At 40.3% G+C, this 15,792-nt stretch overlaps 1 protein-coding gene across 1 annotated transcript in view; it reads left to right on the forward strand.

Annotated features, from left to right (window-relative positions):
* The window catches only part of ZCCHC14 (zinc finger CCHC-type containing 14), a 55,267-nt gene that overhangs the window by 34,521 nt on the left and 4,954 nt on the right, over window positions 1–15,792 (forward strand). The window contains exons 3-12 of the mRNA XM_009277274.2: window positions 2,875–2,948; window positions 5,712–5,783; window positions 5,994–6,103; window positions 8,034–8,128; window positions 8,221–8,275; window positions 9,743–10,016; window positions 11,360–11,451; window positions 12,891–13,018; window positions 13,425–13,565; window positions 13,652–15,118. Of these exons, the coding sequence (XP_009275549.1) occupies window positions 2,875–2,948; window positions 5,712–5,783; window positions 5,994–6,103; window positions 8,034–8,128; window positions 8,221–8,275; window positions 9,743–10,016; window positions 11,360–11,451; window positions 12,891–13,018; window positions 13,425–13,565; window positions 13,652–15,118 (2,508 nt within the window). The remainder of the gene's footprint in view (window positions 1–2,874; window positions 2,949–5,711; window positions 5,784–5,993; window positions 6,104–8,033; window positions 8,129–8,220; window positions 8,276–9,742; window positions 10,017–11,359; window positions 11,452–12,890; window positions 13,019–13,424; window positions 13,566–13,651; window positions 15,119–15,792) is intronic.

Here is a 15,792-nt window from a genome sequence, read left to right on the forward strand (position 1 = left end):
AATTTTTTTTTTTTTTTTTTTTTTTTACTTTATAATTAGTTAGACAGCAAATTTAATATCCACTCACTCCTGCTTGGTAGATGGCACCTTCTTCTTCCTGAGTTTTGTATGATTGATTGCTCTGAATAAAGTTAAGCTTCAGGGTAGGTTTAGGAAGGCTATTTTAATAAAATCAACCACAAGTTAAATAATATGAAGAGTATGTGAGAGGCCGCATAACAAAAACATACAACTTGACAAATTAAACAAGAACTCTAGAATTTTTTAGATGGATGATATTTTTCACAGTATTAGCTAGTTGGGAGAAGATTACTGGAGCACTTTGTATAATGTTAGAAATTATCCAGTCAATTGTCCCTCGAAGCATATTGCTGCTGCACAATGAACTGTATTTCATGCTCTAGAACAGACCTAATCTTACAAGATTCAGTTTAGGATCACTGCAGTCAGTGCAGAAATATCTACCTAGTGGTTCACTTTGCTAATTGCAATGATTTTCCAGAGGATAAATTCACTGCAGCAGATTATATTAACTGAACAAGTTCAGACCAGAACTTCAGCATGAAAAGGTCATGTAACTGTCAGCACAACAAAATCCACAAGGTGATTTAAAGTTTGTTATTTACCCACATAGTAAAACAGAAATAGCTTTATTTTATATTGATAGGTAATCCTATTTTGCTTGAATTACTGTAGAGGAATAATGAATAGATAGAGGAGATGGTATTTGAATACTGTAGAAATGCCAATGACAAGAACAGTTTCAGTAAAGTGACAGTGGATTTGCTATAAACGACAAATGTTAAGTAACACTTGCTATGTCTTTCTGGCTTTCTTTGTCCTACTCCAAAAACAGATGTTGCAGCAGTTGACACTAGGCTTTCTACAAGTTACTTGCTCATCCTTCAGCTGTTTCACCAACAGTATGGTGATACCCCCCCTCAATATCCATTTTACAAGTTCTTTCTAATTATAATTCTGAAGTACATATAATTCCAGTCAATATTCAGTATATTTTAACTGTGATCACAATTAAGGGTGCCCTGAATTCTCTTAAATAAGTGTACCGAGGTAGATTTTTCTTAAAATGACAAGAAAATCCTCTGAACCATGTGCATGTTTAAATCTTCATGCTACTACATACTGTCTAGATAGCTCATAGATATCTGGCATGCAGAAGATTTATTCCTGTGGTGCTCAGCATGTGGTGTAACAGCGTGGTAGTACTGTAAAATCATTTCAGAAGCGTGAGAGGAATCCACTGAAAACTTTAAGAGGAGCAAGTCTCTACAAAAGGCATAATATGCAGGAGAAAGTAGTAAGTAATGAATTGACATTATTCATAAGCTCAGGGATTTATGTTACTGTAATTGGGAATTACATGGAGAAGGAACGGTTGAGATGATCATAAAAGGGCTGTTAATTCTGTATTTTAAAGATGGGCACGAACATCTGTAGACCTATTTAAAACTTGCCAGTTCTAAAAATTTCGGCTGCAAATAAGTAAGACTCCAAGAGGAGGTCTTTAAAACAGCCAAGACCTAGGTTGTAGCATTTTTAAATGAACAGGATGCAACAAAAATTGTTAAATGGCCATGCTAAAGACTTCAGGTCATGATTGTTTTAAGGTGGAGGAAAATCAAGCTCCAGACTGACAATAGGGTGGCTTTGGCTGAAGTCCCACTGTGGGGAATAGGGAGATGTGAGGCTGATGAAATAGGTTGCCCGTTGTAATGTTGCTGTGACTTTCACACTGCAACTGTTTTGTCATGCGGTTATGTTATGAGGAAGATACGTGTGATAAACATACATTGGAGTCTTACAGGTAATATAGTGTATAAATAGTCTTGAAAACAGGTAAACATCTTGTAAATAGTGATTCCCCAGAAACAAAATGGTAGGGCTCTGGGTTTTGCTTGTCAGGACTGCTGAGTGAAAGCACAACATACACAGCATGCAGCCCTTCAAGCACCTGTCACTTGGAGGTAAAATTCTAGTGACTTTGTTTTTGTATAATTGCTTTTGAATTTTTAAGCCAATGTAAACTGGCTTTTTATGAGAAAAATTCTCTGTGTGTATCCCCATGCGTGCGGTCAAAAGGCAGGAGAAATTTGCAAGAGAAATAGAAAGTCAGTAAAATAATCTTCATAAAGTTTAGCGTGGTGGAATTTCTGATCTGTGTGTATTGGGAAATGAGAGTCTCTAAGAATTTAGCATATCAAATATTTGATGCGTAAGATTGTGTCTTTAAAGGCTGGATATCATCTGTAGAGATGGAAGCAGTGACCTGTACTGTTATTCAACGCTTTCCACATTAAGATCCTGTTTTTACTTACAACTTACTCCAATTGCAGTAATTGAGGCTGAAGTTTTCCGTGAAACGGCAGTCAAGGAGGAGTCGTGATGTCAACACAGCAATAAAAACACACTAAACTCCTTGCAAAATCAGCCCCTGAAAACATGGGAGACTTTTGCCCGTCTTCATTTCTCTTTGTGCCAGTTTTCCCTTAGAGGGATGGTATTTGCTACTTGATGTTATTAAGATAAATCCATCCATGTTGGTGTAGCATTCTGTTATTATGCTGATTAGTGGTATGATAAGGCCATGAGGAAATAAAAAACTTTGCATTTAGTGTATTGTTTGGGTACTGGTTGAAACGAAGCCTTGCTAAGGCTAGAATTGAAGACATCACCGAGCGGTGGTATCAACCTTCCCATCTGCCAAGTGAGGCAAGCCTGAGCTGTGCACCTGTAGCACTGCCGCAAGTCGTGGGATGCTCTCAAAGCAAGTCCTGGCACTACCGAAGAGTCATCACTTTTGCATGCGTTTAAGAATATCCTCCTCATTCTTCTTCTCTCTTTGTTTTTTCATAGTGAGTGTTGAAAAAGTGGAGTTAAAGGGACTGGCACACAAGAAGAATGAAAGAAATGTTGAATATTCCTTTGAGGTAAGTTTTTGTCATTGTTTTTTTTTACTGTGAAAGAAGGGAGGGTAATACTTAAGGAGGAGTTAAATTTTCAAACCTTATTTTTAGATCCCAGAAACTGGTCTAGTGGAGCTCCTTGGGGATAGATACTGGTCATATTTTATAATCAATGATTTGGAAGTAGTCGTAAATTGTTGTTGATGAACATTTGTGGATGATGCAGAGTGGGCCACAGGCAAAATAAAAACATTCACTCTACTGCAGCAGGTTGTGGCAAAGTATATATTTAGGGGAAAAATATCGTGCCATGCTTACAGAATGGGTATCTATGTGCTGGAATGCAGAAGCTAGAAAGAATTTAAGTTTTCGTCTGGACAAAGAAAAGAATTTGGACTCCTAGGTCAGTGCTGCACATGTGGGAAGAGAGGTAGGATGGTCATTTATCTTTGCATTCAGCATTGAGGGGAGCGTGAGACTGTGGCATATGGTTCAGGTGTTACTGCTTTTAAAAGGGGTGTTGAAGAATACAGAAGATAGCTATGGAAATTATTCAAGGCTCGAGAAAAATGCCATGTAGTGAGAGAGTTAAAGAACTTGACTGAAAGATGACTTCGAATATCATATAAAAGCGTTTTCAAAGGGGAGAAAGTATTTTTCTTCTTTGGCTAAGGGGGTGTTAATCTAGCAGAAAAAGGCATAACAGGAACCGTTGTCTGAAAATTGAAGCCAGACTAATTCAAACTGGAAGCGAGAATAGTTTCTTTGGAATGAGAGTGGTTAGCCACAAGCTGCTAGATGAAGTGGCTTCCCCCCCGTTTCTACGCAGCTTTTGGAGGTTCGGTCATTGCTCACAATTTCTGTGGAGGGATGACTTCATTCTGTGAAACCTTGTGTTAATAGCAGAGACTGGATTCTGGGTGCTGGCGAGAAAGAATGACAAACTGCTTTTCTCCCATCTAGTTGGAACGACGTATTCCAAAATTCAGAATGCAAAGCCCAGAAAATGTCTTTGGCTTGCTTAATGAGGCAATAGAGCCAAGCAGTTGGTGAGAAAAGGAGAACCCGAAAGAAAATGGACAGTAGAATTTCAATTATCTACAACTTAAAAAAAAAAAAAAAAAAGTTTTTCTTTAAAACCACCCCCCAAGATAGAGCATCAGTTCAGCATCTTCTTGTGATGTTGACAGCGTTAACCTCTGCGTGACTTGATCCATGGATAATGTTCTGAATTTTCTGAATCCCATGATTGTTCCATGTCATCAATATTAGAAAGGATTTTTTCAAGGCGTTTTAAAAATCTTTATGAAGTATGCAGTCGTCTAGACTCCAGTTACATATTAGTATCTTGTGAAACATCTTTTCCTATTATAAATTTTTCTATAAATACCAGAAATTACTTTTACCAGTATTTCACTTGACAGCTCGTAACTGAAAGAACAGTACATAGTTTAGCTGAGCTAATAAATTGCTGTTTGCTGGATTAGAAACCCAACTATTAAATGTTTTGTTTAGTAGCTTGGGAATAGAAGGTCAATAGATAGAGCAGTTTAGTGTTTTCAGCATCGCTTGGCAATGCTATTGTTCCCTGCATTTACAGTTCACATTATTGTTTTATGAGTATTGACAATTATAACAAGTTAGCAAAATGTAAGTCGTAACAAATGTCTCCTATATTTTCTGAAATTTCTCATGAATTTAAAGAAGTATTAATTTATCACAAACTTTAAAAAACAAACAAAAAACCCCACAGGCTTTGTAAAACCAGAAACTGCTTAAAGTTTTCTTTCTTCTTTTCTTTTTTTTCCCCCCTTACTTTTTGTGTAACAGCTCTGCAGAGAGGAAATTCCTCCATTATGTAATATATTTTGAAATACTCTCCTCTCACCAGTCTTTTTTGGCAGCATTCTGGTGGCTGGAAAAACTTTGTGTATGTTTTCAGTTGTCATTGAAACTAGTGTCATGTGAGAAGATGGCCTCCTGAGTCTTAAACACATAAAACCAGCTTCTTCCCCTATAGAACTGCTGGAGATCCGTATGCCTTCCAAACGCTTTGAATAGATATCTTCAGTCTGAAGGGACTTATTGGCCAGTCTCACGCTGATATTCTTCGTGCCAAGAAGTCCTGGCTTTTGGCTCAGTTAAACTAATCATCTACCAACCAATAAATGCCTCTGTATCTAAGAATGTAATGACTTAATGAAGAAAGCGTATGGGAAGAGATACTGAACTATTTCCTTTTTCTAGGGCATATACAAGATGGTGTCTAAAGAGCGTAGCTAGAGCAGTAACTGCAGGTTTCATTTCTAAGGTTTTGCCTTTTTTTGCAGTGGGGTGGTTTGCTGCCATCTTCAACTTTGCATGGCATATGGAATTGATTAATTATAAACAGGCACTGTTGTGCCGTGGTGAGTTGTTCATATTGTACATCAGATTCTACAAACCAGCTGTTTTCTTTAACAATAATAAGGAAAAAAAATTTCCATTATTTAGTAGTCTGTTCCTTAATGCTGGATGTCTGCAGCGTGCAATGGCTGTGTAAACTATGAAGTGCTTTTTCAAGCATTCAGAATAGTTGTTAAGTATAATAACAGCAAGAATCGGGCAGGGAGGGAGGACTGAGTAGTAGTTACTTGTGCACAAAAAAAGGTTTTCCTTATTGATGTCACACCTTACAAACTTTCTTGCAGTCTGTGGGGGACATTTGATGCCTATTATTGATCTTTTGGAACCAAACTTAAATCCCTGACTATTAGTTACTAAACTGAATGCTTTTCACTTCTTAAGGTCCTGTGGTCTGATTCTTCAGTGACGTTGGTAACCAAATCTTCCGCTGAAGTGACTGAATTTATTTCAAAGGTAAAGGCGATATGAAAAACACTTCAAAACCAGAGAGATGTTTTGTCCCTATGTGTAATTTTATTCAATGATATTTTTCAAAATGTACTGAGATAATACAGATAGATTGAATTTCATAAAATGCTTGACTTATAAATTGCTGTGCCTTGAATCTCAGATGAGTAACAAGTCTTCTTTTCACTTCTTATTTGTAATATCCTCCACCTTTAGCTATCTCAGCTGTATCCAGAAGAAAACTTGGAGAAATTCATTCCTTGCCTAGCTGGTCCAGATTCATTTTACCTAGAACGGAACCACATGGACCTGGAATCGGACCTTAGGTATGCTGGGTTTTTTCTTGTTGTGGGTTTTTTTATCTTGACACTTGACTTTTTTCACCCAGTGGAAGAAAGAAACAGGAAATAGAAATATTATGTTCATATTCTAAATTACTTTCAAGAAATGAGAGCCTGATCCTAAGCATTATTTCTTGATGTTCTACTAATTCCAGTGCATAAGAATTTTTCAGGAATTCTTTCTTCAGAAATACATATGGTAATAATATTCTGTATTAAGCTTCCTGGAGACTTGACATTTCCTCATTCCTTGATAAAAACAAATAGAGGATCATTGGCTTTGCAGAAGCTTGGTTTGGGCTCAAAAATAGCCAAAACTGCTTTAAAAAAAAAAAAAACAAAACTCAGGAAAAAATAGTTGCCTGAATAGTCATCCTTCTGTATCGAGGGATGGGTTGTGGGGATTTTTTTTCCCCCCTACCCTTTCACAGAGTTTTTTATTGTCTCAGTTGTTTCAGGTTGTCGTGGTGTTTATTTTAGTTTAATTTTAAAAAGGTAGGTATACATGTATATATTATAGCCATTAAATTTTTGGAAGCCATTAAGAGCTAAGAAATTTTTGAAGCCTTAGATAGTACCTCCTCACATTACCACAAATCACCTGGCCATTATCTAATCTAAAACACCACTTTAAAAATCATCATCTGTGGCAGGTCACATCAGTTCTCTCTTTCTAAATACTGAAATAGTTTTGCTAGGAAAATTAGAGGGACTAAAAGTATTTGCAGCTACTACTGTCTTTATCTATGCAAAGTATTAAGTGACATTTTAAAATAGTAATTAACTTTTGTTAGAGCTTCTGCTAAACACCTATTTTCCCTAAGTCAAGACAGACTTTTGTCCACCATTGGCAGAGTCACAGTGGATATTGTTTTTCCATAGTCAGAGCCAGCAGGTGCATGCCTCAATTATTTTTCACGGCAAACAGCGTTAACATTTCAAACAGTCCCTTCTGTGCTTTGAGGATCACAGCCTATTGATGAGAATCAGGTAGGGTAAGAGAGAATGCTTGTTGCTGCTGTTTAGCTAGCAACAGTCTCTACAAATCTGGGTTAATAGAACAGCAATCTGCATTTAGACAGCAAGGGTTGCATCTTTGGAGCAGAGAAAGAAGCTGTTTTGTTAAGTGCTGCGTATTTGAAAAGTTCAGAAATGAACTGTGATTTTTTCAAGGTGGAAGGCACATTTGAGTGTGTGTACAGTTGAATTATTTTTTAGTCAAAGACTTTTTAAAAATGACAACTACAAAGATAAGGTCAAAATGCTCTCTTTTTTTTAACAACTTTTTATGCCTTTTTGAATCTGTAGAAGATTTGGCAAAAGGCAGTCAGGTTTGCATAACAACAAGAAGTCTAGTCATGTTGATAGAACACATACACATTATACATCGCAAAGTTTTAGGAGATTGCCATTTTTTCCCCCGAAAGAGGCACAGCAATCCCAAGGAAAATGTGACATAAGTTTTACAGCCTTTTTCCCTACACTGCCAGACTCTGCATCTGCTGTTTATCTTGAAGAGGAGAAAATTAAATAACAGATATATCTATATTTTACGGTCTTCAGGTTCATGAATTTGAAGGGAAATTTTCAAGTTTATATTTGAACATTTTCTGCCTTACAAGTGTTCAGTGTTCCTAAATTAAGCATCTTTGCTGAAATACTAAACAGAGTGAAAGCAACGCAACGGTAACAAGTGTTTAAGTAGTATTAAGGATAAGAATATCCATACGTTTCAAGCCTACTTTGAATCAGATTTGCGTGGTGGTATTGATTTGAAAGGTCTTTCATGTTTTAGTTTCAGTATTTCAAATTCAATTTCAAAATTTCACATGCAGTCTACGATCATGATTGCATAGGCAGCTGCAAATCAAATATAACAGAAGGGGGGGGGTGTTTGCTTTTGATGAACATGCAGGTATTTGGCACCATTACCTTCCCATGTGGTGAAAAACGACCACGTTAGAAAGTTCTTCAGCACTTCATCTCCTTCACAGCAACTTCAGAGTTCAAGTAAGTTTAAATAAAGTTTAAAAATGAATTTTTAGTACTGATACACATTTCATAAACCGATGCTGTTTGTAACTTCTGTTTCCTGTTTTTAGATCCTGGCAACCCCTCCCTTTATAAAGTAGGAACTACGCTGGGAACATCTGGAAGGTGAAGTATTTGTTTACTTTTGTTCTGGTTCGTTGTAAAACCCCATTACATAGGTAATTATCTGTCTCCCCTTGGGGATTTATTTGAGTCTACACTTTCATACTCATCTGTAGCAGATTTTAAGAAATTCTAGCCTTCGTGTGTGGTCTGCCCAAAACAGACAAATGGTGGGAATATTGGTGTCAGGTACTGGCATTCCTAGTGTTGTCATTTGTTCATTCTTTAAATGCCTTAAGGAAACATAATAATAACTGCAAGAGCTCAGTATGGGTAATTGCTTGAAGAAAAGTTTTGCAGTGAGTTGATCGCAAAGACAACAAAACTTAGGTAACAGACAGTTAAAATGTAACATAATTACTGGAAATGGAACAGAGAATTCAACTTCAGCTTCAAAAATAAAGCATATAAAATGTAATTACCATTGGACCAAACTTTCTAGCATCATGACAGAATCTCTCGTCATTGGCGGTTATGAAATCAGCAGCGGATCTCTTGTCCTAAGAAATGTATGTGTTCAGGGAAGAATTTAGGGAAACTTTTTGACCAGTGTTACATGGGAGGTGAGATCAGACAATTGCAGTGTTCCTGCTGGCAGTAAAACCTACGAACACCCGTTCGAAGCAGCATTTCTCAAAGTGTTTAAAGCTGTAACCACTAATTGGCATCAACACTTCCATGTTGAGCTGTGGTGATGGATGATTTCTTTGTGATCCGCTGCTTACTGCGTAAGTCGTAATGGTCTCAATCACACGCTTGAAAGGAATAATGATCGTCTGAATTGTAGGCACAGATTTGGTCATCCCTAGTATAAGTCTTCGTGGGCAAAGGGAGACTAGAGCATCTCCAAAAGGGGTTTTTCTCTCTACAGCGTATTTGAATGTTTCCTTGTACAGCAGGGGTTTTCCTTTCAGAGGGAGGAAGGAAACTTCTTCCAGGGGAGTTAGAAGCCAGCCTTGGGAAAAGAAGGAAAGAAATTCTCTTGCCTTTTGTTAGGATTTAACAAACTCAGAACTCTCTCTCTTAAGAGGCAATTTTCATTTTCTCCAACAAAAACCAGACCCCTCCGAGGAGCCAGTGTTGTGGGTTATTTTGCCACTTCCACATGGAAAAAAAATTTCCATGGGATTATATTTGGGCTTCCTTTCTTCTTTTTAATAATGCAAAGCTTGAACCATGGCCATTCTCTCTAAACCTTTTGTAAATCACAGAGAGGTAGTAGAACATACATTATCTGTGATTATAGAAGGAAACCTCTGCTTAAGCTGAAGATGGGTCTTACTATTTGCCCTAAACGGCACTGTTTTTATTGTGCTAGTGAACAGCATAGGTACAAATCTGTAACTTGGATCGAACGGTGCAGGTTTTACCAGAAATCCTGGAAGTGGTAGATTTGTATGGCCGTAGTAGCTGAACTCTGGGTGAGACAGATTCAATGTGCTAAATCAAATTATGTTAACTATTTTGCAGACCTATATGTGGAGTGGCTGGCATTCAGTCTTCTCAGAATCACGTTCAGCACTCGGCTGCTGCTCCCGTTGCACTACCCCACTGTTCCCACGCAGGAGGTACTGGCTCATCGCTGGCCTATCGCACCCAGATGGACACCTCTTCTTCACCCATGTTAATGTCTTCCAGTCCACAGACCCCTCAGACACAGGAGCAAAACGGGATCTTAGACTGGCTCAGGAAACTGCGGTTGCACAAATACTATCCTGTCTTCAAACAGCTCACAATGGAGAAGGTAGGGCAGTAGCTTAAGAAAAGGGAGCCAGCTTTTAAATTATCCTTGTATCCTCTAGTGCGGAGAGAGGGGCTGCAAACATCTGCATTGAGAATCGCAGAAGTTATTGGCAAATGCTGTGAAGGTTTGCACTCTCTTGAAGCAATAATATTTTGATGAAAACATTCTTTCTATTTTCGATCTGTGTTGTGTCTGGGGCCTGGGCTGTTCAACAGCTGCCACCTGTTTCAGAATTCTTCACCGAACACTTGAAGGTCCAACTTGCATGCTGTCTTAGGAGCTCTGCTTTGGCTCCCTGTTCATCCCTTTGATGTGCAGTAGATAACTAGAATTTGTTGATTATTTTTTTTTATTTCTGCTTCTTGATTGATTTTTCACCCAAAATATTTGGTTATCCTTATTTTAAAAAACAGATTCACAGACTTCTGACGTGAACATTAGCATGTGCATGTACCTGCAAGTGAATGTGAGGGTTTTGTTTTCTGCAGAAATTCTTGTGGAAAAATAATCGCTGATGTATTTGCATAGTAAGAGTCACGAATGATACCTATGTGTGCTGGATTTTATCTAAATAGAATACTTTTACAGCATTTGCCCAGCTCCATCTGTAAAATTCATGTCCTCTTACTGTCTTTTAGCCTTGAACGCCCTCCAGTGGACTAAGTGCTTAGGTTGAACCAGGTCTAAATTGGGATGGCTTTGTGCTGGTTATAGTATGTTGTATGTATTCAATTATAATCTGTTACCAGAGTCTTCTGATTTGATTTTCTTCATTATGTGAGGGGAAATACATAGTGGTTTTTTCTTTAATAAAAGTAGCAAAACTCTGCCCATTCTAGTGTGCTTTAAAAAAGCATGTATTATTACGCATACTTTTCTGGCTTTAATTTTCATTTCATTATATTGTGAATGTATATATTTTATTTTCACATTCTATATCTATATTTTATTATAAAATTTTATTTTGGAGTATGTTTTCCAGTTAAACTGATGAGATGACTGCACATTGATTTCTGTGTTAAATGACACAACTAGGAAAACTAGAGTGATTTTTTAAGAGAAACAGAATATGTACACGAATTACTTCATCTTTATTGTGAATAGTTAATTTAATATAAGACCTAATTAAATTTAATCTACGGATGTTCTTTCTTTCATGCCAGTCCCCCACACTTTTATTCTACACTGATTCTATAATTTAAAACTGGAGTAGAGAGTTTCTTTGAATAAACATATGTTTAAAAAAATGGCTTTAAAGTTGCCTTTCAGAACTGATCTTTACTGAAAATGTAAATAAGAATATTTCAGGCTGTAAAACTAAGCACGCATTTTTTCTTTACAAGTTTCTGAGTCTTACTGAGGAAGATCTGAATAAGTTTGAATCCCTCACCATGGGAGCAAAGAAGAAGCTCAAAACCCAGCTAGAGTTGGAGAAGTAAGTGGCGGGGGGGAACTGTCTTTTTAAGGTCATAAGGTATTTAATGCAGGTTTTACTATGGTCTCTGTTTTCCAGACCATAAACCTACCAGGATTCCCACCTGTAAATACGGATGCTGCTTATCTCCCTTCCTCTGCAATTGTGTCGGTTACTTTGAAAAGCTCTTGAAACGGGGGCTTACTAGATAATATTTAGTACTTACTGGTTTACTGTTGCCTGTTCAGGGTTGTGGTAAGGATTACCAAATGTAAAGAACTTGTGAACTCCGTTTTAAAAGTATATGGCAACCCAGTCGTAACGTAACTGCCTGCCTTCACCCATCACGTTGACAGCTCTTCTAAGGAGGGGGACATTTTTTAAATAATTTACAGAAGATACATACTGTTGCTTAGGGTTTTTTTTTAAACTTGGATAATAGGTATTGTAAAGCAGGTGTGCAAAGCCCATTTAGATTTTGGGCTTACCACCCGCCTGAGATTCACGGGGTAGGAGGGAATCGGGCAAGCAAGCCACTGAGCTGTAGGGATTGCAAGCTCCGGTGATGCACACAGAAAGTCAGGGTGCCCAGCAGGACTTTTTCTTTGTAAGACCTGACAGTTTTTTGGCTTCCAGTCAGTGCGGATGGAGCACAGCTACTTTGAGAGCCTCCTTGGTGTCCCGCGGTGATCCAAGCCAGCTGTGGCAGCTTGCAGCCGCTCAGGCCTCTGCTGACTGCTGGAGCTGGGGTGCGGGTTGCCAGATGATACCCGTACAGGATCTGGACTTCTAAATTTGTATGGGGACAAACCACTGAAAGTCAGGGCTGCTGGAGGTAACCCTGGTCTCAGGAAGATCACAGCTTTATATGGTGAAGGTGATGTAAAGAAGGCCAGCGCTCTGTGCAATATTAATAGCCCTTTGGGGAAACTGATGCAACAGATTGTCCTATTTTTTATATCTCCACTTAGAGGGAAATGTTTATTCTGAAGCTACTACAGTTACTTAAAAAGCAATTAAAAAAATCCAAATCCATGCCCATTTATCAAAGCTCCTTGACAGCATTTTTTATCAGTCTTAGTTTTTCCAGAGTGTATTTGCAAAATGAAAACTTTGGACTGCGTTTGGCTTCTCTTTGGTTTTGGTGTGCGTGGCTAGGTTTGGGACGCGCTTACGTAATGTGTGATAGAATTTAGTCACCATTTGGTGGTGTTTTACTTTATACAAATAAGAGCATTAGTATTGTAATCAGACAGCAGATAGTCCAAATGTAACTGCTGGCAAGAAGCTATGGTCAAGATTGATGTCATTTCCAAATGTTTCCATTTGAAATTAGCATAACATTTTAGTGGATTATTTAATGGGCTTTGTCTGCTTCAGTTTCATTCAGAAATTGATTTATCTATTGTTGTGCTTTAGCCAGTTTTTGTTTCTTCATACCTTTCTCCATCACCCTGTAGAGAAAAATCGGAGAAACGGTGCCTAAACCCCACAACACCTTCTTCAGTTACCAGCAGCGGGGTGGCAAGGGTTCCCCCTACTACGCACGTAGGGCCTATCCAGAGTATTCGTGGCAACCATGCTGCAGGTAAGAAAGAGGAGCAGAGGACACTGCTGTGCTCTTGGGGCTGAATATGTCCTTGCACAAGAGCAAGCTCATTCTTATACTGCTTTTTCACCAACCTGTCGTAAGCTTTATCTTCCAAAATGCCATCAGCTTAATAGGGAGCAATCAAAAAGTTTGATTCCTGTGTATATGGAGTGCAATAAAAAGCAGTTGCCTCTTCACGGCTCCTGTGTGAATGGCTAGCTGCACTAATCAGCGACTGTTACGCCTCCAGAGTCCTGCTTCTTAGCCGATGCGTATCTCTGTAAATCTTGAGCATCACTGTATGTTAGATGGTGTCGTGAAACAGTTGTAATTAGGTCCTGTCAAGTAGGTGTTACCCCTCTTGTTTGCCTTCCCTGATTGCTCGCACACCCTTTATCTGCAGAGCTGCGAGTGGATGTGGATCAGCCAGCCCACCCACTGCCCCGGGAGGGCAGCTCTTCCGAGTACTCCAGCTCTTCTTCCAGCCCCATGGGGATCCAGACAAGGGAAGAGAGCTCAGACAGCGCCGAGGAGAATGAGAGACGTAAGCAGAAACAACCAAAGAGGGTGCCTGTGTTGCCCAGCTTTGTCTGGGGAAGCAGTTGTATTTATAGATGTTTCTGTCCCTAGGTTTAGAGATTCACTTAGACGGTTCGGAAAAGGAAAAGCCGGTGATGTTACTGAATCATTTCACTTCGAGCTCTGCCAGACCCACGGCTCAGGTCTTACCAGTGCAAAACGATGCAGGCTCCAATCCGTCCGGCCACCACGCGCTGCCAATGCAAATGATGTCAGCGGCCTCTACTCATATCACCCCCATTCGGATGCTAAATTCAGTGCATAAATCAGACCGTGGCAATGCAGACATGAAGCTACTTTCATCGTCTATGCATTCACTTTTATCTTTAGAAGAAAGAAATAAAGTTTCTCCTGGACCTAGGGGCAGCATAAAAATGGAAAAGAGCTTTGGAAATACGGTGGTGGATGTAATGTCTGCATCTTCTCCCCACCAGCCCTTGCAAGTGCTGTCAGGGGCTGCTGAGAACAGCTCACCCACATCTACTATTAACTTTGGTCCTCGAACCAAAGTCGTACATGCTTCGACTCTGGACAGAGTGATAAAAACAGCTCAGCAGCCAGGATTAATAGTAGAAACGAGTACTGCTGCCACTGTAACATCCAGCACAGTCTTCCACGTGGCTCGTCCACCCATCAAACTCCTGGTGTCTTCGTCTCTTCCTGCTGATTCTGCCATTGCCGGACAGACTTCCTGCTCCAGTAATATGCAAATAACGGTGTCCCCTGCAATAATAAATCCCCGGACTGCTCTGTACACAGCCAACACCAAAGTTGCCTTTTCTGCAATGAGCAGCGTGCCAGTGGCGCCAATGCAAGGCAGCTTCTGCGCAAACAGTAATGCGGCCTCCTCCAGCAGCCACCCCTCCACATCATTTGCAACCATGGCGAATTTGCCCAGCTGCCCCGCACCCAGCTCCAGCCCCACACTCTCATCTGTTGCTGAGAACAACTTCTACAGCAGCAGCAGCAGCAGCAGCAGTAGCAGCAGCAGCAGCAGCAGCGGCTCCGCAGGGAGCATCCCAGTACCAAACCAGAACCATCACCACCATCACCACCAGCAGCAGCAGCCGCCCGGGTGCATGGTGTGCAGCTCCTGCGGGTGTAGCGGGAACTGTGGGTCGAGTGGTATGACCGTCAGCTACGCTAACTATTTTCAGCACCCGTTTTCAGGACCTTCGATGTTTACTTTTCCATTTCTGCCCTTCAACCCTTTGTGTAGTAACGGCTACATCAACACGCAGCAGTACAACAGCAGCACGACTTTCCCCGTGGTCCACACCGCCTACAACAGCGGTATAGCACCGGACTCCGTAATGACTGGGCAGTCGACGTTTGCGGTACCGCCAATGCAGAACTTTATGGCGGGGACAGCAGGGGTGTATCAGGCACAGGGAATGATGGGAAACAGCAATGGTTCAAGTCACAAAAAAAATGGGAATCTCTCCTGTTACAACTGTGGGGCCAGTGGTCACAGAGCTCAGGACTGCAAACAGCCTCCCATGGATTTCAATCGACAAGGTAAAAGCAGGTGGAGGGACTGACGCGGGACGTGGCTTACGCGCAGAGCGTTGCGTTTAGCCAAGGGGAATGGCTGCGTACCCGAGGGCAGGAAGGGGGTCTGAGGGCAGGCAGCGCCGTGTCTTTTCGTTTCTGACGTGCGTCAAAAAATCCTGTTCTTGAAAGCTGGTGGTTTTGAGCTATATTGGCAAAAGCCGAAACTTACTTTTGTGCAGACCCAACGCCGAGGACAGGGCCCAAGTAAGGCCCTGGGTCAGACCCGGGTGCTCTGCGGGGCTTGGGCTGGTTTCTGGGAAGGGGAGAAGCACGCGCTGCGGGAGGGAGGGAGCTTCTGGGGGCAGATTGCAGAGGAATCGTTGTTGCTGCTTACACCTCGTCATCCAGGTCATCTTTGTTTATAATTTCAAGTTCCCGGGGAAGCTTACAAACTGAACATCTCTGTTCCCCCTTTCCCTTCCTCCCCAAAATAGTAACATAAATGAAGAATTACTGTTCAAATGCTCTTGAAGGTCCTGTGTTTGCTGCTATAATTATTTTGTAGGGCATGTCGTTTACATGGTTACAGCACGGCCTCCTCCAGGAGAGAGCTGAAATCCTTAATTCCGGGTGGGAAACAACTAAGAGAGAAATGTTACTTTACCAAGAGCGCTTTCTAGTCCCATTTTTCTTTTTTT

This window comes from Aptenodytes forsteri, unplaced genomic scaffold, assembly GCF_000699145.1.
Source record: "Aptenodytes forsteri isolate BGI_AS27 unplaced genomic scaffold, ASM69914v1 Scaffold50, whole genome shotgun sequence".
Taxonomy (NCBI): domain Eukaryota; kingdom Metazoa; phylum Chordata; class Aves; order Sphenisciformes; family Spheniscidae; genus Aptenodytes; species Aptenodytes forsteri.